The following is a 19,411-nucleotide window of genomic DNA, read 5'->3' on the forward strand; positions in this document are numbered from 1 at the left end:
ATGCGAGTGAAGTGCTACAGTACAGTCAGGCCTCAGGCGTCGTCTTCGTTCCGCCTCCGTTCGTCATCGAGCTTCTCCTCGAGCCGCGCGACCGTCGCAACAAGCCCCTGCACAAGCTCCATCAGCTGCGCCGTTGACGGCTCATCCGGCGCCTTGCCTCTCGGGCTCGCGCCGCCGCCGTGGCCGGCGCCGACACCGAAGTCGCTCGGGCGCCGTCCGTGCCCGCCATTTCCTCCCGTCGCAGGTCCCATGCTCATCCTCCGCCTGACCGCTCCCGCACGCGTACCCGGCTGAGCCGTCCCGCTCCCCGCAGCCGCCGAAAAGTCCTCCTCTCCCGGCTGCGCTGGACCGTACAGCCTCGCGAGCGGGCTCTCGCGCAGCGGCGCTGACGTCGAGAGGAACTCGATACGGTCGAAAGCCGCGCCGTCGTGATTGCCCGTGCTGCCGCGGCGCGACTTGCCTGGCTGCGCGGCACCGGCGTTGGCGGGGAGGCGCTCGTGCACTGTGTGCGCGCGACGAAGCTTGACTCCCGAGGAGGAAGGGGAAGAGGCGACAGCGCGCGGTGGAGAGGCGAAGCGCGTATGCGGTGCGGGCCGCTTCTGCGGAGAGGACGGCGGCGAGTCGCTGAAGACGGCTTCGGTCGCGTCGCTGAGGAAGGACTGCGACGGTGCGCGAGCAGTTGATGACGAGGTCGACGAGCCGGTGGACGAGTCGGGCGCATGAGCCGGCAAGCCCGGATAGCGCGGCGGACGAGACTTGCTCGTCGCCCGAATCGTCGACGCTTCGGACGCGGCGGCGAACGAAGCCTGTCGCGACAGTGGGACGGGGAGGCTGGGCGTCGAAGTCCCGGGCGTGCCGATGACGGACGACGCGCTCGAGCCGACGTTACTGTGCGGGCGCATCTGCTGATGCGCGGCCGACATACGAGCAGGGTCGACCACGGCAGAAGCACGATTGCTGACGCGCTGCGCGGCAGGCGTGTCGACGAGCAGCTCCTCCGCCTCGTCGGGCCCGCCGAGGAACGACTCGTCGTCAAAGTCATCCTCGTCCGAGCTCTTCTCGTCGCCCGAGGGAGTGTACTCGAAGACGGCTTCGCACTCCCAGTGCGCGCCTTCGAGGAGGCTGAGCTTCTCGGCCCACTTGCGTGGCAGCCGAGCGGTGATGGCCACGCGCAGGTCGCCCATCCAGTCGATGAACACGCTGCCAGCGGCCGACTGACGCTCGTACAGCGCGATGAGGAGGAGGATGGGAAGCGAGAGCGTGCGGGTGGCGAAGACGTTGACCTTGTGGAACCACCGAGGCGAGAGGAAGTGTGAGAGAGGCCACATCACGCAGAGCGCAATGAGATTGACCGGCGGGAGGTCTGCGTGCCAGTTTGTCAGGGACTTAGATCGCTGATGAAACGCAGACGTCACGCACAATCGAACAGACTGTCGGCCTTGACGCCCTCGAAGCATGAGACGGCCTTGCGGAACATGTCTTCGGCAGCCTGTGAGGTCGATATATGAGCAGGAGATCGAGCGGATCTCACACTGTACTCACAGCATCCGACGCGATGCTGGCGTAAGTCGTCGACAAGATTGCGACCAGGACCGAGGTGAGGAGCGTATTGGACAGAGCGGCGAACGAGACAAAGAGGATGGGGCCGAGGATCGGGTCAAACTTGGGCGACTCGTCGATGCCCGAACCGTCGAGGCCGAAGAAGATGAAGATCAGCCTGCGAGGATAGACGTCAGTCCGAGCTGGTGAGGCGAGAGCTGGAAAACGCACCACTCGGTGATGCGAGGCGTCGAGTAGTCGCCCTCCGACAGGTGGTTCAGGGCGAACGCAAAGCCGATGAAGCTGTACGGGAGATTGTGAGGGCTGGCAGAACGAGACGGACAAGGTCATTGCGTACCAGAACACCGTGATGCTGTGTAAAGCCATGGTGAGCCACGTCGAGCGGGATTATGCAGGGAGCGTAACACACCCCATGAGGTAGAAGAAGTCGGCCAACATGGCTCGCAAACTCAGAATGAGCAGATTGTTCGATATTGTGGCAAAGGCCAACCTGCGGAAGGAACGTCTCAGCGTTCGGCTTATCCGACGTCACGAAGATCCAGCGCACCTCGGGAAGAGCAGCGTTGCGGCAATGCTCAGGATGGCGTACGCCCGGTCGCTCGCCCGCGCATCGTTGGTGAAGACGCTGTGCGCGCGCAGGACGAAAGCAGCGACGTAGATGGGCACGCTCGCCGCGTCGAGGCCGTTCGTCAATCCGGCAGCATAGACGGACCAGCCGTGTTCTGCGATCGAGGCGAGCTTGTCGAGCGAGTAGCCGAGAGAGTAGACGAAGAACCAGATCTCGATGGCCGAGAGGGCCGAGACGGGGAGGTGCTCGTGGCGGTTGTGGCGGTCGACAATGACGAGGAGGAACGAGACGAAGAGGACGAGGAAGGTGAGGCTGTCGATCAAGGAGCGGTACTTGGGCACGCGGAGGCGATAGTGGTCGAGCAGAGGCGCCTCGCGGACGTTGTACAGCGAGATCTCCTTGTTCTTCCACCGGTCGCCGAGGATATCGATGAAGGACGAGCTTGAGTAGGTAATCTTGCCGTCGTAGATGGCCGAGATGACCCGCTGCGTCGCCTGGCTCTTGATGAAGACGCGCGCCTTTCCCAAGATGGCCAGCTCGAGCGCGTTCGTCCGTCCGGCACCTTCTGCCGCAATGCGGTTTGAGTACCCTTCGCGCTGTCGTATGCGCTCGATGACCTCGTCACTCGCTCCTTGAAAGGCGTGGAAGCCGCCGACGAGCGCGCGCGCCATGGCCAAGATACCCTGGTTTGGCCCTTTCGCGACGGTCGCCTGATGCCGTAGCAGCTTGATGGCTAGCAGCTCGCACAGGTGCGCGCGCGTCTCGTTGAGCGAGCTCGATGCGAGAAATGAGTCGCGCTCGCGGATGAACTGAAGGCGGCAAAGGAGGAGGACGTAGACGATGGAAGGGTCGTTTGAAGCCGCAAGCATCGCCTCGAGCGGCTGAATGATGGCGAACTGAATCTCTGGACTGTGCTTAACCGCGTCAGCGGAGAGACAGCCTTTCTCGTGCAGAAAGCAGCCTACCTGCGCATCTGCTCGTCCGAGAGCGGGACGTCGACATAGGCCTGGATCGTCCGGAACGTCTGGTGGCTGCGTAGAGGCATGAATCAGAGTTAGCTCAGTTCAACGATTGCGCTTCAGCGGTCCCTAGCGTGGGGGCCAGCCGCTGAGCGCTTCATCTCCTCGACGGTGCGCAACATCACGAGCATCCGCCACTTTCTGACGCGATCGGTGCGGCGAAGGAGCAAGCCGGACGCACACGGAAGCAAAGACGTTGCATCCGCTGATCTGCGCGTCCTCGTCGTAGTAGCGGTCCGCCCGCTTGCCCCTCGGTCCGCGCGAGTCCGCCTCGGTTCGCGTCGGCGCGTCGCCCGCCGTGAGCCGCGCGACCGCAGGCGGAGACGAGAGCAGCGGCGTGCGCTCGCTCGTCATCGTTCGCAGGCGCCGCCACGCGAGGAGGCGTCGAGATGCGCGTGTCCGAGCGACGGAGAGGCGGTGCTGGCGTCCAGACAAGCGAGATGACGGCGGCTTCCCTTCACGCTTTTCCAGAGCTCTCAGGATACGAACAGTGCAAAAGCGTCGGTTACAGAAGCTAAGCAAGGCGGAGAGCAAGCAAGAGAGAGTTCCTTCGTCACTTGTCCTTGTCCTGATTGTCCTCGACCGTCCACGAGAACCTTCCCGTCTTCTTGAGCCGCTCGACGAGGACGTTGCCGAGTGCGAGCGCCGGCGTGAGGAACCCGCCGTCCTTGGCGATGGTCGGGAGGCGGTCGTAGTCCTTGAGGAGGCAGAGGGCGCAGCTAGAGATGAGCCACGAGGTGGCGAGGTAGCCCTGCGGAGCGTGCCCGCTTCAGTCTGATATAACAGAACAAGGTGGCCCGACGCGAGACGCACTGGGTCGCCCTTGCCCTTGCCGACAACCTTGACCTCTTTCGTCCCGTCCTCGCTCGTCGCGAACGTCGTCACCTCGTACCATCCCTTCTGCTGCGAGTCGCGAGGCGGGCCGTCGCCCGACTTGAGGCCGAAGCGCTTTGCCAGCCAACGAACAGGCGGAAGGAAGACTGTGAGCGCAACTCGAGATCAGCTCAAGGGCCTGGAAGCATGGAGTTTGACGAATGGGCAAGCATACGCGAGCCGATCACGAGGTAGAAGAACGCAGAACCGATAAAGGCAACGATCGGGTTCGGGAGCGTCATGAACTCGTCGTACACGAACTTGGGCCCGTACCGCAGAGCGCGCTTCGAGGCGTCTGCCGACTCGAGGATGCCCCACGTGCGCTCGACGACGGCGCAGTTGATCGGGGCCATCAAGAACGCCATTCCGTACGTGCGTTTGCCCTTGAAGCGCGCGCTGCCGACAACAACGGGCGCGCCGTTGTGCTCGCCCTTGGCCGGGCTGAGGTTGTACCGCTTGAGCGTGTTCTTGACGTCGTCGGTGTTCTCGCTCTCGAGAATGCCGATCAAGCTCATGAAGGTCCCGCCCGAGAAGCCACCGCGGGCTTTGAACCCGCTCCGGACCTTGCCGGCGTAGACGTCGGGCCCGAGCTTCTGCAGGCGCTGCACGGCGAGGAGCGTCCCGAGATCGGACGGTACCGAGTCGAATCCACAGGCGTGCAGGATGAGCGCCTTGCTCTGCTGCGCCTGGTGCGAGTAGCGCTGAATCGTCCGTGCCATGAAGGGCGTTTCGCCCGTCAGGTCGACGAGGTGGACGCCCTCCTCGGCGCAGACCTTGACGAGCGGCTCGCCGTACTGGAGGTACGGGCCGACGACCGTGATGACGACCTTGACCTGCTTGACGATGCGCCGGAGACCCTCCTCGTCCGTCGAGTCGGCAACGAGGTACGCCTTGGGCTTGACCTTGACCTCCTCCATGCGCTCCTCGAGCTTTTGGCGGTTCCTGCCGCCGGCAGCCCAGGTGAATTGCTGCGATGCGGCCTGGGTTGCGAGTGCTTCTGCGACGAGCTGACCCGTAAAGCCCGAAGCGCCGTAGAGGAGGATGTCGGCGGTCGACATGATGTCACTTCTGGCGGTGTAGGAGGCTCGAAAGCAGCTGGGTTGGCGAGAGGAGGGCGAGAAGAGCACCGAGTGGGGACGAGGTGGGGAGAAGCGCGCAAGCGCACGCGAGAGGGCAAGCGGGCGAGCAGCTTGCACAGCTCTTCGTGAGTGCTGTGCTCGAGACGAAGGAGACGCGCTATCTCAAGGATGCGGGTGGAGTGCAGCAGACTCGTTTCTTTGCTCCAGCTTTCGCCTTGACGTCGTCCCTCTCCGGCGGTGCCGCCGAGGTTCGACACAGAAGCGGCCGGACAGGCTTATCAACGCTCTTTGCGCGGTTGCTGCACGGCTCTCGGAGTGCGGAACTTCCGACACCCTCTGCACGAGGCGGGGTTCGAAAGTCGCCGATGAGGACGGCTACCGCTTGCAGGGCTGACGAGACCATCGTCTGTCAGTCGGGACCCGGGAACCCGTGTGCTCTGGCGCCTCGTTCACTGCGGCGCGATTACTCGTGCTGTGACCGCTCAATCGCGAGTTCCGTCTCCCTCGGCGTCACTTCCTCTGCTCCGCGTCGGGCTATCCGTTCGTGAAGAGTACGAGGCTCCTTTGCGCTTGACAGGACACCGCCAGTACAGGATGCGGGCACTCCTGTGGCCCGCGCTTCGCATCAGTAAACGGAACGAGCCGCCCTTTGCTTCCCGTCTCCGCTGCTGAAGTCGCAAGGAGGGATGAATGCGCACGAGGAGCAGCACCTTGGTGAACGTAGGTGGCCGGGTTGGTCGAGGTGGAAACCGAGACGCGTCGAGCGTCGAACGCGTTCGCTACGTCCGCGTCCGTCGCTCGGTCCTCGCGAAGCGGCAGCCCCGCGTAACTCGACTGTTTGTTTGCTTCTTCCTTCTACCACGCCAAGCTCAGCTGCTGCAGACCTACCTCCAGTAGAACCAGGACTCGACCAGTAGGAGTTCGAGTGGCTGTCTTTCGCCTCTGGCCGTTCCGCGCCGCCTGTTCTAGGCGTCACTCAACGAGCAGAGCTCAGACGTCGATACTCGCGTCCAACATGGATGTTGCTGTGCTGTACGTCACGCTCGGTGCCGCACTCGTATCGTGGGTCTTCAGCTCCCCTTCTTGTCGCAATCCCACCCGGCTCACCTGTCCGGGCACCAGGTTCGTCGCCTCGACCTACACCACTCTCCGAACCCTCCTCCCACTACTCCCGGGTCATCCGCTCAACCGCCGGTCGGTCGATGCACCCGAGGCGGACAAGCGCCCGCGCCTGAAGTCGGCGCAACGCTTTACGGCGTACCTTTCGCTCGTCGACATCGGTGAGCGCGTGACGGCACTCAACACGTCAGTTTTCGTGAGTGCTGATTCAATGCGTCTGCAGCCGCCGCGACCATTTTAATCACCGAAGTGGCCATCGCCGTCTCCACCTCGAGGCAGCTAGGCGGTTCGAGGGGCGCAGCGAGCCGAGTCTACCTCGCAACAACGGCAAGACCGACGTTGCTTCTTGTCGTCGCCTTGCTGTCGTACGCCAACGTAGCGCAAGGTCGGTCTATCACGCTGGGGCGAGCGGATTGGTGAGTCCGTCGCAGTTGGCATCGGAAGCGAGGTTCGCTGACACGCACAGTCTGCAGCATCGTCTGGCTACCTGCGCTATCAGTGTACGCGCTTGGCGCCGGCCTCGCCTCGGTCTCTGCCATAAACAGCCCGAACGTGTGGATCGGGCTGGCGATCTGGCTCTCGGTCGTTACCGCATGCGGTACGATTCCTCGGCTGATTCTCGATTTCCACGCCTGGGGACTGACCAGCAACTTCACAGTGACGCTCTGCTTTGGACGACTACTGCTCGCCATTCTGCGCGTTCGCCGCCTGACTCAGCGCGAGAACGCTCTCTCCCGCTTCGCCCAGCAACAAGCAACCTCGCACCTCCCCTACTCGACGACCCTTCCGAACTTCCGCCACAATTTCTCGGGCCTCTCGACTTCATTCGTCAATTCGATCGGCCGCTCCGCTTCTTCTCTCAGCCTTCCGAGCCAGGGCGACATCCTGCCCTTCACCTCGGACTCGCGCCCCGCCGTCGTGTATGCCGCCTCGCGCGCCTCGACCGAAGAGCTCGACTTTGACCAGCTGCGCGAATTCCGCTCACCAACGCCCGGCTCAGCGCATCTCCTCCTTGACCGCTCTACAACCTCGACTCCCGCCTCGTTCCTCTCCGGCCGCCTCACACCGCGGCTCGGTCCCCGTCTGCCTGGCGTCGAACCAGACCACGACGTCATCGAAGTCGAGGGCGACCGGTTCGGCATCGCACGCTCGCGCGCCTCGTTCAGCTCGATCACCTCGCGGGCTTCGACGTACCTCGCGCCTGGAGGGTTCGTCGGCGGCGCGCAGGTGCGGAACGCGCTGCTCAAGGAAGCTTGGGGCGCCCAGACGCCACCAGGGACGGGCCATTCGCCGCCAGTCGAGCTCAGCTCGAACGAAGCCAGAGGAGCGTTGGTTCGCATCGGCGGCCACCTCGTTTGCAGCTTGCTCACCTACGTGCGTCTGGTAGTTCTCCTGCTCGATTCTGCGTCGGGGCTCTGCACTCACAGCTCGATTGACAGGCGCTCGTTTCGCCTTTCGTCTTCAGCCGTCTTCTCCACCCCGGCTGGACGCCTCCTCTCGCAACCACAGTTCTACTCGTCCTCGGCGTCTGCCAGCCGAGCCTAATCCTTGCCTGGCAGTGCTGGGCGAGTGAAGGGTTCTGGTTCAGGCGGCCGGCGCCGCCCGTCCTCACCTCGTCCTCGGCGCTGGCGATTGAGCAGCTCGAGGGCGTGTACGTCGAGTGTCACGCAGAGGCGGAGGAGAAGGCCCAGAGGTCCGAGAGTCGGGCTTCGACCGCACGGACTTGGAGGACGTCGCTCCCGGGCATTTCGCCCGATGGCGAGGACTGCTCGTCGACGCAGCGCAGCAAGATCGGCCGTGCCATGTCGATGCTCTCGATGCATCCGAAGCTCCAGCTTCTCTCGAGCGACGTCCCGCTCGAGATATCGTCCACGACCTCCGGCTTCGTCAAGTCTGCCTCAACCGGTCACGCGCGGCTACGCTCGCTGAAACTGTCCAAAGCGACCGTAGGGTCCTTCGGCGAGATGACTCGCGTACGTTCCGGCAGCGGTGGGAGCCGCAGAACAGTCGGCGGCTTCGAGCACAATCGGCGTGCCTCCGCTCCCGTCCACCCGAACGACCAGCTCATCGCCCTCTCGCTGCTCAAATCGCGCAGGCCGACCTTGAACGAGCCGCGTCTGCCGGACAAGGCGCGCATCCCGTTTGCGAATCGGCACCCGTACCCACCGCGTCTCCTCTCGACCACTTCGCCTTTGCGACGCGCGAGCTCAGCCTCTCGCCCTCGTCCTCCACCTTTCCTTCAGCGCCAGCCAACCCCTCGACTACGCCACCCGCTCCACCGGCAGACCACACGATCGACTACCTCTCCGCGCACATCCTCCCGCAGCTGGTCCCGTCGATAAAGCTAGGCGAGAACGTCAAGGTCGGCCCGAAAGACGCACCGTTCGCTCGACGCCGTTCGACCATCGATGCGCCGATGTCCTTACCCTCGAGGACGGGCAGATCGCTCGCAGCCTTCGCAACCGGTTCTCTGCCGTCTCGTCGTCCGAGAAACCACCGAGGCTTGTCGCTGCCCGGTCTCGTGTCGTCGGCATCGATGGCAGAGACTTGGGTTGCCGTTGACGAGCTTGGGGTCCCGAAGTCGCGGCGCGAAGACGAGGATGGCGCTGGCAATCCTGTAGCGGTCTCATCGCCGGGTATCACGCAGATCTTGCGCGATGGGACGACTTCGACTCTACGCGACGACTCGCCTCGTAGCGCAGGCGGCCTCACGAGCCGCAGCGCGCGCGAGTGGGACGAAGTCGAAGCTGCGGCGAAGTCGGTCGAAGCGGCCGTCAATGCGCGTGCTACCCCGTCGATCGGCGCTGTGGAGCGCGCGGGCGGCTCGCACGAGAGGGCGTCGTCGAGTGGCACCCAGCTCGACATATCGTTCGAGTGGGAGTACGGCGCGACGGAGCTACTCGACGAAAACGGCGGGGGTGGTCAAGACAACCTCGCAAATGTTGGGCGCAGCCACAGTTCGACTCGAGTGCCGCCTTCGCCGCTCGCTCTCCGATCGGCCACCTCGGCAGCTTGCAGTCGTCCAGTGTCAGCAGATGGACGACTCGTCCTCCAGGGCTCACAATACGGCGCCGATGACGAGGCGGACGCGCTCACCGGCACGATCCACTGCGCGACACTTCGCCCAGTGTCGCGCAACTCGGACTTCGCCACGCTCGACTTGCATTCGCCGACGTTGCCGCGTGCGCCTCATGCGGTCGCCCGGTCGCTCAGCTCTGCGAGGTCGTTGACGCTCACCGCAACATCCTCACTCGCTTCGGAAGGCTTCCACAACATGATGTCAAATGACGGTTCGTCTCCCCTCATGGTCTTTTCGAGCACCGCTGACACCTTCTGAACAGTGTGGCACAGTCGTCCGAGCGAGTCCTCAGACGACGGCGGCCTCCGCCCGCGCGCCCTTCCAGCCGATCCCCTCCAACCTAGCCATCACCCACTTTCGCTACTGAGCCAACGCGACATGAACGCAGTCGACGTTGCTGCAACCGTCAGCGACAGCGAGCGCGAGACACAGAAGGTTGAGCGCCATGTCGCGGCGCTTGCCGCTCGAGACACTGCCCGCGCTGCGGCAACGGCCAGAAGCTTGCCGCAAACCTCTTCGGACGCGCCTCGCACGCTTCCGACTCGGACACCGCCGAACGTTACGACCAGGCTGAGGGGGCGCCGGCCGGTTGTCACACACCGCCAGCAGCTTCCGACCACGACAGCGGTCGTAGACGAGAACGCCGATCCGAGCTCTGGACCGGCGCCCTTCGGGCCACTGCCCGTGACGCCCGTCAGAAAGGGTGCAGCGCACGCGGCCGTTCGCGGAATCAGATAAATTTGCACTCGTCATTCCGCCCGTATCGCCTTCCGTGTACCTCTTCTTTCTCTCCATAGTCTTCGTCAGGCAATTTATTTGGACCCAAAGAGCGTCCTTGTGTGCAGAGCACAGGGTGAGCGTGCTTTTCGCGGGATTACAATGCCGGCAGGCTCGAAGATTCTGCCCTTAGTCCGCCCGCGACGAAGAAGATGCACTGCCTATGCTGCTGCCCCCGAATGCGGTTCCCGACGCATGGGCCAGACCTGCCAGCCATGACAATGAGCCCTCATGCACTGATAGCGCAGAAATACACGTAGACGCCGACTTACCACAAATTGTCCGCCTGGCCCGCTCCGCGCTGCATTGCCCAAATGCACGAAGCCCTTCTTCCGATAGAGGCCCAAACCCTCTGTTAGCAAGAGAGTAGAATTGGTTTAGTCAGCTCCTCCGTGCGGACTGGCAAAGGGACAAAGGCGGGCGTGCCGTCCGAAGCTTCGAGGTAGAGAGGAACACTCGTCTCGTCGGCATAAAGCAAACCCCATTCCAGCAGGGCTTTGCCGACGCCCTTTCCTTGCGCCGCTGGGTCAATAGCAAGGATGCCCAGATCTGCCAAACAGGTAGATTCAGCAAGAGGCAGAAGAAGAGAAGAGAGCAAGGACAACCGACGGAGGTGCCGTTTCTCGTACTGCTCCTTGCATTGGTCAAGCATCCCAAAGAACTCCTTGGCCAGCTCTTTGTTCGTCCCTGGTGCGGGCTCGGACGGCTCCTTGTCCGTCTCAGGCTCCTCGCCCTCGGCCAAGGGCATCGTCCAGAAGGCGAGGCCCTTGATCTCGCCGTTCGCCGAGTCGACTGCCTTGAAGACCTTCGCGCGAGGCTTCTTCAGCGCCTTGCTAAAGTAGCGGGCGAACGATGCCGCGCTGTCCTCCTCCGTGACGGCTCCCCAAATGAGCCGGTTGATGACACTCGGACGGAAAGCACGGTCATGGACACGGCCGAGCGCGTGCAGGTCTGCCTCAGTAGCAGGAAGCACCGTGACTGCCATGGTCGGAGGTAGGCTACCGGGCGAGCAGGTAGGTAGAAGCGTGAGGACAAGCCGCGTGGTGCAGCCCGCGTGGGGAAGCCGATGGAGAGGCGAGTCAAGCGCCAGAGCTTAATCAGCCTGTTGCGTTGTACGAACGTGCGCCCTGCAGACGCGACTGTCGCCTTAAACCAAGGCGGCACGCTTCTGCGCCCTGCTGGCGACGGGCCATCTTCGTCATCAGCTTCGAGCACCAAGCTTGATCACGCTGGGCAGGCTGAGGCAGCATCGAGAAAGAGCGGACAAAGCTTGGACAAAGCAGCTGAAGAAGCGGCACGAAGCGTGTTGACGTCGCGGAAATCGACAGCCGGCGAAGTTGTCCGAGGTCGACCTCGGTGATGAGGAGGCATCGACGCATTCGACGTTGTTCTCTTCCTTCCTCTCTCCTCTGCATCAAGCAGCTCACAATGACCGTCCCCTCTACCTTTGCCGAATACCGCGTCCACAGCAACAAGTCGTATGCTGGCGCACTCACGCTCAAGAAGGACGTCAAGGTCCCGGAACCGCGCTTGAACGAGGTCCTTGTGCGTGTGCACGCCGTGTCGCTCAACAACCGTGACATTCAGGTACGCCTGCCGCTCATGAGGAGAGAGGAAGGTCTGCGGCCATGTTGACCCTCTCTTCCGCGTCTTGCCTGTCCTCCCACCCACCGTCCCTTTGCTCGTGCTCGACTTGCTTCCACCCAGATTGCACGCGGCGAGTACCCCGGCATGAAGCAAGGCATCATTCCGTGCTCCGACATGGCCGGCGAGGTCGTCAAGATCGGCGAAGGCGTTTCGAAGTGGAAGGCGGGAGACAGGGTCATGGCGAGCTTCACCCAGGAACTGATCAACGGTGCGAGACCTCTCGATTGAGTCAATTTACCAATGACGGACATTGATGCCTCGACCCTTCCAGGGCAATTCGACGATGCGACGATGTTCGACAGCGCCCTCGGGGGTGGTTGCGACGGCGTCTTGACGCAGTACCGCCTCTTTCCCGTGCACGGTCTCGTCACCATGCCGCGGCACCTCTCGTACGAAGAGGCCGCAACGCTTCCTTGCGCACCCGTCACCGTCTACAACGCCCTCTTCTCCGGCCCGCAGCCCATCAAGCCTGGTATGACGGTTGTCTTCCAGGGCACGGGCGGTGTCAGCGTTGCTGGCGCACAACTTGTTGTGGCCGCAGGCGGTAACGCCATCATCACGTCGTCGTCGGACGAAAAGCTGGCCAAGGTCCGCGAGTGGATCAACAACTCGCATAACCACGGTGGTGCCGGGCGCTTGTACGAGATCAACTACAAGACGAAGCCCGACTGGGACAAGGAGGTGCTCAAGCTCACGAAGGATGGGCGTGGAGCGGACAAGGTCGTCGAGGTGCGCGGTCCTTCCTCTTGTTGACGGAATTCCTCAGGCTGACCGGTAAACTGCAGATCGGCGGGGCTGGCACGCTCGAGAAGTCGCTGAACGCGCTGCGTCAAGGTGGCGAGATTGACGAGTGCGTCTTCCCCTTCTTACACGCCCGACTTCGACACAAGACTGACGAACTCATGCGCAGCATTGGCTACCTCGCATCGGGCCAGCCGCCCAACCTCGGTCTTGCCGTACTTCTCAAGAGTGCCATCTTCCGCGGCATCCTCATTGGCTCTCGCCGCCACCTCGAGGAGCTCGTCGACTTTGTCGAGACGGTCAAGTACAAGCCCCTCATCGACCGCGTCTTTGACTTTGAGCAGGCCGCCGAGGCCTACGAGTACCTGTCGAAGGCGACGCTCGTTGGTAAGGTAGTGATCCACGTGGCATAGTGCAAGGTAGACAACTCGCTGTCGATAGAAATCGAGTTGAGAAGGTCAAGCTCTTTCGTTCCTCTGGCAGGTGCGGAGTGATGCAGACAGCGTGACAATACAACACCGACAGAACAGATACACAAGAGACAAACCGAAGCCCCATGCACGAAGCGCTTCCTACTGCGCCGCCTTCTTCGCCTCCTTCTTCGCGCGCTTGGCCTCCTTGCGCGCCTTGCGCTCCTCGTCCGTCTCGCCCTCGCGCTTCTTGTCCTTCTTCTTGTCCTTCTTGCCCTTCTCCTCGATCACCTCGGCGTCCGTCGCCGCCGCCGAGTTCTCCTTGGCCGAGTCGCCCTCGTCCGCCGCCTTGCGCTTCTTCTTCTTGTCCTTCTTGTCCTTCTTGACCGGCTCGACAGCCTTGACCTCCGTCTCGACCACGTCGACCTCGATCGTGCTCGGGAGCGACGTCGAGGTCGCCTTGGCAAACGTCGGCGGGACGAATGTCGCGCCCATCCCGCCCGTCGAGCTCCCGACAAACATCCGCCCAAACACGCTCCCGAGCCCCGCCGCAGCCGGCGCCGCCGGGGAGGCGGCAGCCGTGGGCGTGTCGGACGAGACGCGGAACGGGTCGTGCGCCGCGCTGTGCACCTTGAACGCGGGCGACGGCGAGCGCTCCTTCCTCTTCTCCTTCTCCCGCTCGGCCTCCTTGGCCTCCTTGCGCGCCGCCTTGTCCGCGCGCCTCGCCTCCTTCTCCGCACGCTTGGCCTCCTTCGCCGCGCGCTTCAGCGCCTTCTCGTCCGCCTCCCCAATCGTCGCCGCGAGGGAGGTGCTCACCGCGCTCGCAAAGGCCGGAGCGGGCGCGGCGCCCGTCCCCTGCGGCGCGATGGCCGAGCTCCCGCGCGGGGGCGCGACGGGCCATGCGCCGTCGGTGCGCGGGCCGTTGACGGCGAGGACGGGGAGGGGCGTGGTCGAGCCGGGAGTGGGCGGCGCGGGCGAGGGCGACGCAGAGGCCGAGGGGGTGGGTGCGAGACCGAGGATCTCGGCCATGGCGGAGGCATTCGAGGCAGTGGCCATGCGCTTGGAGCGGAGGTGCTTGGAGCGGGCGCTGCGGGAGAACGAAAGGTCAGCTCAGAAGACGGCACGGAATTCGCTATTCGAGTTGACGCACGCCATGCGAGGGTTCTTGAGGATGGCCAAGGCGGCCGCAGAGGGAGCGGGAGAGGCGGAAGCGGAAGTCGAGGCGACGGGTGCAGGGGTGGGCGCGGCCGAAGGCTCGTCTTCCGAGTCCGGGTCGCTGCTCGAGGACGACGACGAGCTGGACGAGCTCGAGCGCTTGCGCTTCTTGCGCGCCGAGCTGCTGTCCTCGGGTGCGGGGCTCTGCGACGCCGAGATGCCGCCGTTGGCCTCCTTCATGGCGTTGAGGCGGGCGAGGAGGTTGCCAAACTCGCCGCCGCTGCTCCCGCCGCCGGTGACGCCGTTCTGCGGGGTCTGGCTGCCGCTGCCGGCGGTGACGAAGCCGCTGCTCTTTCCGATCGAGTTGGCACCGGAAGCGACGCCCATGGCCTTGAGGGAGCCGACGACGGCGGCGCTGCTGCCGCGCTTCATGCCGATGCCGAGGTTGTCGTCCTTTGCGACGGGGATGCTGGCGATGCGCTTGCTGAAGGCCGAGCCGCCGTTTGCGAGGATGGCGGCCTGGCTCGAGGCGTTGCCGAGCTGCGGGTTCGAGTCGGGGTTCCAGCCCATCGAGGCGAGGAGGCGGAAGCCGGGTGCGCTCGTGTCTGCGCGTGTGCATGCTCGTGAGTCAGTGCAGGGAGCAGCAGGAGCGGTGCGGGAACGAGGAAGCGAGCTGGGAGAGGGACGGACCCTGGGCCCAGCGGAGGTTGCGCGGGTCATCCTGGATGCGCTGCTTCTTGCTAGCTCCCGAGAGTCCCATCCTGACAGTTCCAGCACAAGCACAAGGGCAGCAGCAGCGAGAGCGGAGCGCGGAGAGCGATCGACGGACGAAGGACGCGCTCGAGCTCGAGACGGCGACGAGGCGGTGCTCTTCCGCGAGTAATTCCAGCGAGAGCGGGACAAATACACTCAGGCTGTAACATGCTGCTCCCTGCTACCCGCTGCCCTCCCCGGTGCGTGGTCGCGGTTGTTGTCCGGCTGCCTTGCTCGCCTCGACGCGCCTCCAAGTCGTCGGATCTCCGCCTCGCCCTGCCGCTCTCCCTGCCGCCGAGCAAAGCCACTAGGAGTGCGCAAGAGCTCACGAGACTCACCTGCACCGCGCCCCTTGCCCGCCCGCTCGCTCGTCGCGCGCTGCAGCTCGTCCTGACGCGCTCAGGCTCATCCTCGCGAGGCCATGTCGCTCCGCAACCCCACCGGCGGGCCCAGGCCAATGAACCCGCCAGACGCCTTCTCGTACCGCCAGCAGGCCCAGCAGCCGCACCAGGGGCAGCCCCAGAGCCAGGGCCAGGGCAACCCTCCCCCTCCCCGCCCCGCGCCGCAACCCGCACACGCCCAGCAGCAGCAACAGCAGCAGGGCCAGCAGCAGCCACAGCAACAGCAGCAGGGACAGCAGCAAGGTAGCTTCGTCAAGCCCCCGCCGCTCTCGCTCGAGCAGTCCAAGCAGGTCGCGAGGACGCACTACTCGGCGCTCAAGGGCTGGCTCAGCCGCGAGGGCGCCCTCGCCAGCGGAACCACGCGCACGTGAGTCGCATCAACGCAGACCCCTACCCGCCAGAGGGGACGGCCATGTGCGAGTTTCAGCCGTGCTGACCCGCTTTCGTTCCTCGCAGCAACGCTCGTGAGAAGCTGACGCGCCTCACGCGCCAGCAATTCCAGGAGCTTTCGACCGATGTCTACGACGAGCTCATGCGCCGCATCGGCGACTCGCCCGAACAGCAGGGACAGCGTGCGTCTCGCCTTCGTCCGCATTCCGCACGGAAGCGCGCTAACCTCGCTCGAATTGCACTCGGCAGAACCCTTCCTCGCTGTGCGCCCCGACTTTCATCCGAAGCGTAACCAGGCACGGCAGAAGCTCGCCACGCTCCCGCTCCTCCGCTTTCGCGACTTGGCGAGCGATGTCTACTTCGAGCTGGACCGGCGGTACCCCGAATTTGGCGAGGAAGACGACGTGCGCACTCGTCCTTCTTGCACAAAGCCTCTGAGCACTACTAACGCCGCCTTATACGTGCAGAACGCCAACGGGCAGGGCTACACTTCCCCACCTCCGGTGGGGACAGCTTCGAGCCCTCACTCGCGCAGCGGGTCTCTCGCCTCGTCGCAGCACCACGGCCTCGCCTCTCCCCCTCTCTCGACGCACGTGCCGCCCTCGAACCTGAATTCGCGGCGCGCGCCGACGCCCACGTCAGCCTCGCACCCGACGTCGCCCCCGCTCGCGAGCAGCGCCGCCATCCCGACCGGCAACGACGTCGTCGTCCCCGTCAAGAGCACCATGGTCGTCGAGGGCGACGACGACGACGCCGCCTCGCCGCAATCCCGCAGCGGCGGCGGCGCCAGCGACGAGCGCTCCCCGCCGCCGAGCGTCGACGACCTGCGGCCGCAGAGCGCCGATCAGGGCGGGATGCGCAGCCCGGGCTTGTCGGGCCGCAGCGGGAGTAGCGCAGGCGCCTTTGGCGCGTTCGGAGCAGGCCCGGGGGGCGCCGAGCGCGCAGAGGAGCTCGTGTCGCCGCCGACGTCGGCGCGCCTGCTCGACGCGCACCAGCAGCAGAACCACCACCAGAACCGCGCGAGCGAGGTCAGCTCGGCGGGGACGGGGACGAGCAGCAGGTTCTTTGGCGGGTATGCCGGGAGCGCGGGGATGGGGCCGGCGAGCGAGGCGGGTCAGGGAGCGGGTGGGAATGGGAGACGCTCGGTACGTCCTTCTAGCCTGCGATTGCGTCCTGCGCTCGGCCGCGAGGACGACGATGCTAAAGCGTGGTGCCGGAGTTGCGTCTTTCGCTCGTACTGACCCTCGCTCGCTGCGGACAGTGGGAGCACGACGCGGCGGACAAGGTCCGGTCCGAGTACGAGTACAAGCTCGCCATGTTGCAGAACCGCGTCGCCGAGCTTGAGCGTGAACAGCGCGAGCACCTCGACGGCGCGGGCGCAAGCGAGCGTGGGTTGCGCGAGCAGTGGGACCAGGAGCGACGGCGGTGGGAGCAGGTGCGCTTGCCTTTCGACAGACTTACCTCGATGCCTTGCTAGCGGCAGTACAGCTGATGATGTTTAGGGCCCACAGCGTCACGAGGAGCAGTCGTCGCAGCTTCGCTCCCTGCAGCGAGAGCACGACAATCTTCGCGCCTCGTCTACCTCGCGCGGTCTGGCCTCACCACCCGCCGGCGGAGACGCCCATCTTCACACGCGCTTGCACGAAGCCGAGGAGCTCGCGTCCGAGCTCCGCGGAGAGGTCTCTTCGCTCGTCGACGAGATTCGCCAGGTCTCGGAGCGAGCAGACGAGCTGCAGCGCGAGGTCGAGCGCGAGAAGGGCGAGCGCGAAAAGTCGGAGAAGGAGGCGCGCGAGTGGAAGGAACGGTGGCAGGCGGTCAAGCTCGAGCTGCGCAACGTCAAGGGTAGGCTGCGCGACCTTCCTCCCTACGCCGGCCAGCGGCAGCTGCGCGGCGTGCGTCCGGGATTCCGAAGTTGTAAACTGACCTCATGCCCCGCAGCTACGTCGCAGCTTTTCACCTCGGCCATCAGCGTCGATTCGGACTGGCTGCCCGCCTCGTCCGACGGCTTGATCAACGATACCTCAGTCGGCGCCTTCCAAACCTCGATTGACGACTTGCTGCAAGCCGCACGATCGAAGGAGCCGTCTTCCGTCCTTCCCGCCTTCCGCGTAGTCGTGGTCGCCTGCGGCAAGATCGACACCGACGTCCAGGCCATCCCTCCCTCCCGCCTCGCGTCCCTCCCCTTCTCCGAGCAGGAGCTCGTCAACTCGCTCAAGGGCAAGATCAACGCGACCCTCTCGAACCTCCTCACCGCCTCGAAGAACCACGCGACGAGCTTCGGCGTATCGCCCGTCTCGCTTCTCGACGCTGCCGCTTCCCATCTTGCCTCGACCATCGTCGAGCTCGTCCGCATCCTCAAGATCCGGCGCACAACCGGTCCATCGGGCGGTCGTGGCGGGTCACGATCGAGCCTCGACCCGTCGGCTGCATTCGGCTCTTTCCGAAACGGCAGCCTGCACGGGCACGACCCGATGCCGTCGCTCCCGGAGGACCTCGACTCGTTTGGCGCCGACGAAAGCGACTCGCATCGGGGCCAGAGCGACGAGCCGTACGGCCTCTCGATCACGGTCCCGTCGCGGGACCAGACCCCCAAGTCACCCATGCCGCCTGCACTGCCCGAGAAGGAGGCCAAGCGGGACTCGGCATCGACGAGCCGCACATCGGTCGCGACCGCCGCGGATGACGCAAACAAGGCGTCGAACAAGAGCTCGGGGTACCTCTCTGGCGGCATGTCGTCCCTCCTCGGCGCCGGCGGGAGCGTCAAGCACGCGTTCGAGGCACTCGGCATCAGCGGCGGGAGCGACCGTGGCGCAGGCAAACGCGGGAGCGTCGACACCGTTTCAGAGCGGGATCGCGCGAGCGTCAGCGAGTCGACCCACCAGCAGCAGCAGCAGCCGGCCTACCAGTACCAGCCGTACGGTCAGCAGCAGCAGCAGCAGCACCAGCGAAATGAGTCGACGGACCCGTACGGCGGCGAGTCCTACGACTCTGGCTACTCGCGCGCCGGTCCTGCGCGCTCCGACTCGTACGACTCGCACGCGCAACAGCAGCAGCAGCAGCAGCAGCACTCGTACGGCGGGTACGGCCAACAGCAGCCGCAGTACGGTAGCGGCGCACCGTTCGAGTACGGCGCCGAGCACCAGGCCGACGGGCAGCCGCAGCAGCAGCCGCACTATGGGCACGACCAGGGCGGCTACGGCGACCAGCACCACGAGCACGATCACGGGCAGGACGAGCAGCACACGGGCGCGCCGTATGGCGTCGCGAGTCCTGGCATGCGCGGGCAGGAGCGCAATCCGGAGGAACTTCGGGTGCGTCTCTGATTGCACTTCAGCGTTTCGGTCGCCTGTCGCGCCAGTTTACTGATTCGTGCATATGTCTATGGGTGCAGGCCTACATCGAGAACCAGACAGAGGCGATCGTTCACTCGATCCAATCGCTCCTGTCTGCAATCCGCTCCGGCGCCCAGTCCTCCGAGCTCAACGACAATTTGACACAGATCATCACGATCGTGTCTTCTATCGTCGCCATCTCGCAAGAGGCGCTCCCCGCCGAGGCGCGCGGCGAGGGCGACGCGATCCTGCAGGACCTGACGACGCACTGCGACAAGCTGAGCGAGATGCAGAGCCACGACGCGGGCGCATTTGGCAAGCAGACCAAGCAGGCGATGGCGGCGGCGAGCTTTGGCGTCGCCAAGCAGCTCAAGGCGCTGAATGCGCTCTTGAGCAGCGGCGCCGGCGACGAGTAGAGCGGCGTTTCCTTCATGTCCTCTCCCCTCTTCCCTCTGTGTCGTGTAGTAGGATTTTTCCCTCTCTTCATACAGGCTGTACCCTCGTAATG

At 64.6% G+C, this 19,411-nt stretch overlaps 7 protein-coding genes across 7 annotated transcripts; 3 read left to right on the forward strand and 4 right to left on the reverse strand.

Moving 5' to 3' along the window:
• Window positions 1-32: 32 nt before the first annotated feature.
• Window positions 33-3,501, reverse strand: JCM10292_004490 (uncharacterized protein; the record flags this gene model as incomplete). The annotated part of the gene is made up of 9 exons (XM_076645825.1): window positions 33-1,363; window positions 1,420-1,489; window positions 1,543-1,717; window positions 1,771-1,842; window positions 1,898-1,912; window positions 1,970-2,050; window positions 2,108-3,037; window positions 3,094-3,159; window positions 3,329-3,501. The coding sequence occupies 9 exons, from the start codon at window positions 3,499-3,501 to the stop codon at window positions 33-35; spliced, it is 2,913 nt and encodes a 970-aa protein (XP_076508695.1).
• A 199-nt stretch (window positions 3,502-3,700) lies between these two features.
• JCM10292_004491 (saccharopine dehydrogenase family protein) lies at window positions 3,701-5,078 on the reverse strand (the record flags this gene model as incomplete). Its single annotated transcript, XM_076645826.1, has 3 exons — window positions 3,701-3,898; window positions 3,961-4,127; window positions 4,196-5,078. 3 exons carry the CDS (start codon window positions 5,076-5,078, stop codon window positions 3,701-3,703), a joined length of 1,248 nt encoding a protein of 415 aa, XP_076508696.1.
• A 1,036-nt stretch (window positions 5,079-6,114) lies between these two features.
• Window positions 6,115-9,664, forward strand: JCM10292_004492 (uncharacterized protein; the record flags this gene model as incomplete). The annotated part of the gene is made up of 8 exons (XM_076645827.1): window positions 6,115-6,161; window positions 6,222-6,379; window positions 6,442-6,634; window positions 6,692-6,816; window positions 6,877-7,592; window positions 7,658-8,191; window positions 8,314-9,508; window positions 9,570-9,664. 8 exons carry the CDS (start codon window positions 6,115-6,117, stop codon window positions 9,662-9,664), a joined length of 3,063 nt encoding a protein of 1,020 aa, XP_076508697.1.
• Window positions 9,665-10,235: 571 nt separating this feature from the next.
• JCM10292_004493 (uncharacterized protein) lies at window positions 10,236-11,059 on the reverse strand (the record flags this gene model as incomplete). Its single annotated transcript, XM_076645828.1, has 4 exons — window positions 10,236-10,280; window positions 10,347-10,426; window positions 10,501-10,623; window positions 10,684-11,059. 4 exons carry the CDS (start codon window positions 11,057-11,059, stop codon window positions 10,236-10,238), a joined length of 624 nt encoding a protein of 207 aa, XP_076508698.1.
• A 443-nt stretch (window positions 11,060-11,502) lies between these two features.
• Window positions 11,503-12,875, forward strand: JCM10292_004494 (zinc-dependent alcohol dehydrogenase family protein; the record flags this gene model as incomplete). The annotated part of the gene is made up of 5 exons (XM_076645829.1): window positions 11,503-11,661; window positions 11,782-11,929; window positions 11,993-12,450; window positions 12,507-12,571; window positions 12,632-12,875. 5 exons carry the CDS (start codon window positions 11,503-11,505, stop codon window positions 12,873-12,875), a joined length of 1,074 nt encoding a protein of 357 aa, XP_076508699.1.
• Window positions 12,876-13,034: 159 nt separating this feature from the next.
• JCM10292_004495 (uncharacterized protein) lies at window positions 13,035-14,787 on the reverse strand (the record flags this gene model as incomplete). Its single annotated transcript, XM_076645830.1, has 3 exons — window positions 13,035-13,959; window positions 14,023-14,632; window positions 14,718-14,787. 3 exons carry the CDS (start codon window positions 14,785-14,787, stop codon window positions 13,035-13,037), a joined length of 1,605 nt encoding a protein of 534 aa, XP_076508700.1.
• A 414-nt stretch (window positions 14,788-15,201) lies between these two features.
• Window positions 15,202-19,319, forward strand: JCM10292_004496 (uncharacterized protein; the record flags this gene model as incomplete). The annotated part of the gene is made up of 8 exons (XM_076645831.1): window positions 15,202-15,548; window positions 15,638-15,753; window positions 15,821-15,975; window positions 16,039-16,716; window positions 16,833-17,006; window positions 17,083-17,413; window positions 17,510-18,882; window positions 18,963-19,319. The coding sequence occupies 8 exons, from the start codon at window positions 15,202-15,204 to the stop codon at window positions 19,317-19,319; spliced, it is 3,531 nt and encodes a 1,176-aa protein (XP_076508701.1).
• Between the last annotated feature and the right edge of the window lie 92 nt (window positions 19,320-19,411).

This window comes from Rhodotorula paludigena, assembly GCF_050403205.1.
Source record: "Rhodotorula paludigena JCM10292 DNA, Rt_paludigena_JCM10292v1_ctg2, whole genome shotgun sequence".
Classification (NCBI taxonomy): Eukaryota; Fungi; Basidiomycota; class Microbotryomycetes; order Sporidiobolales; family Sporidiobolaceae; genus Rhodotorula; species Rhodotorula paludigena.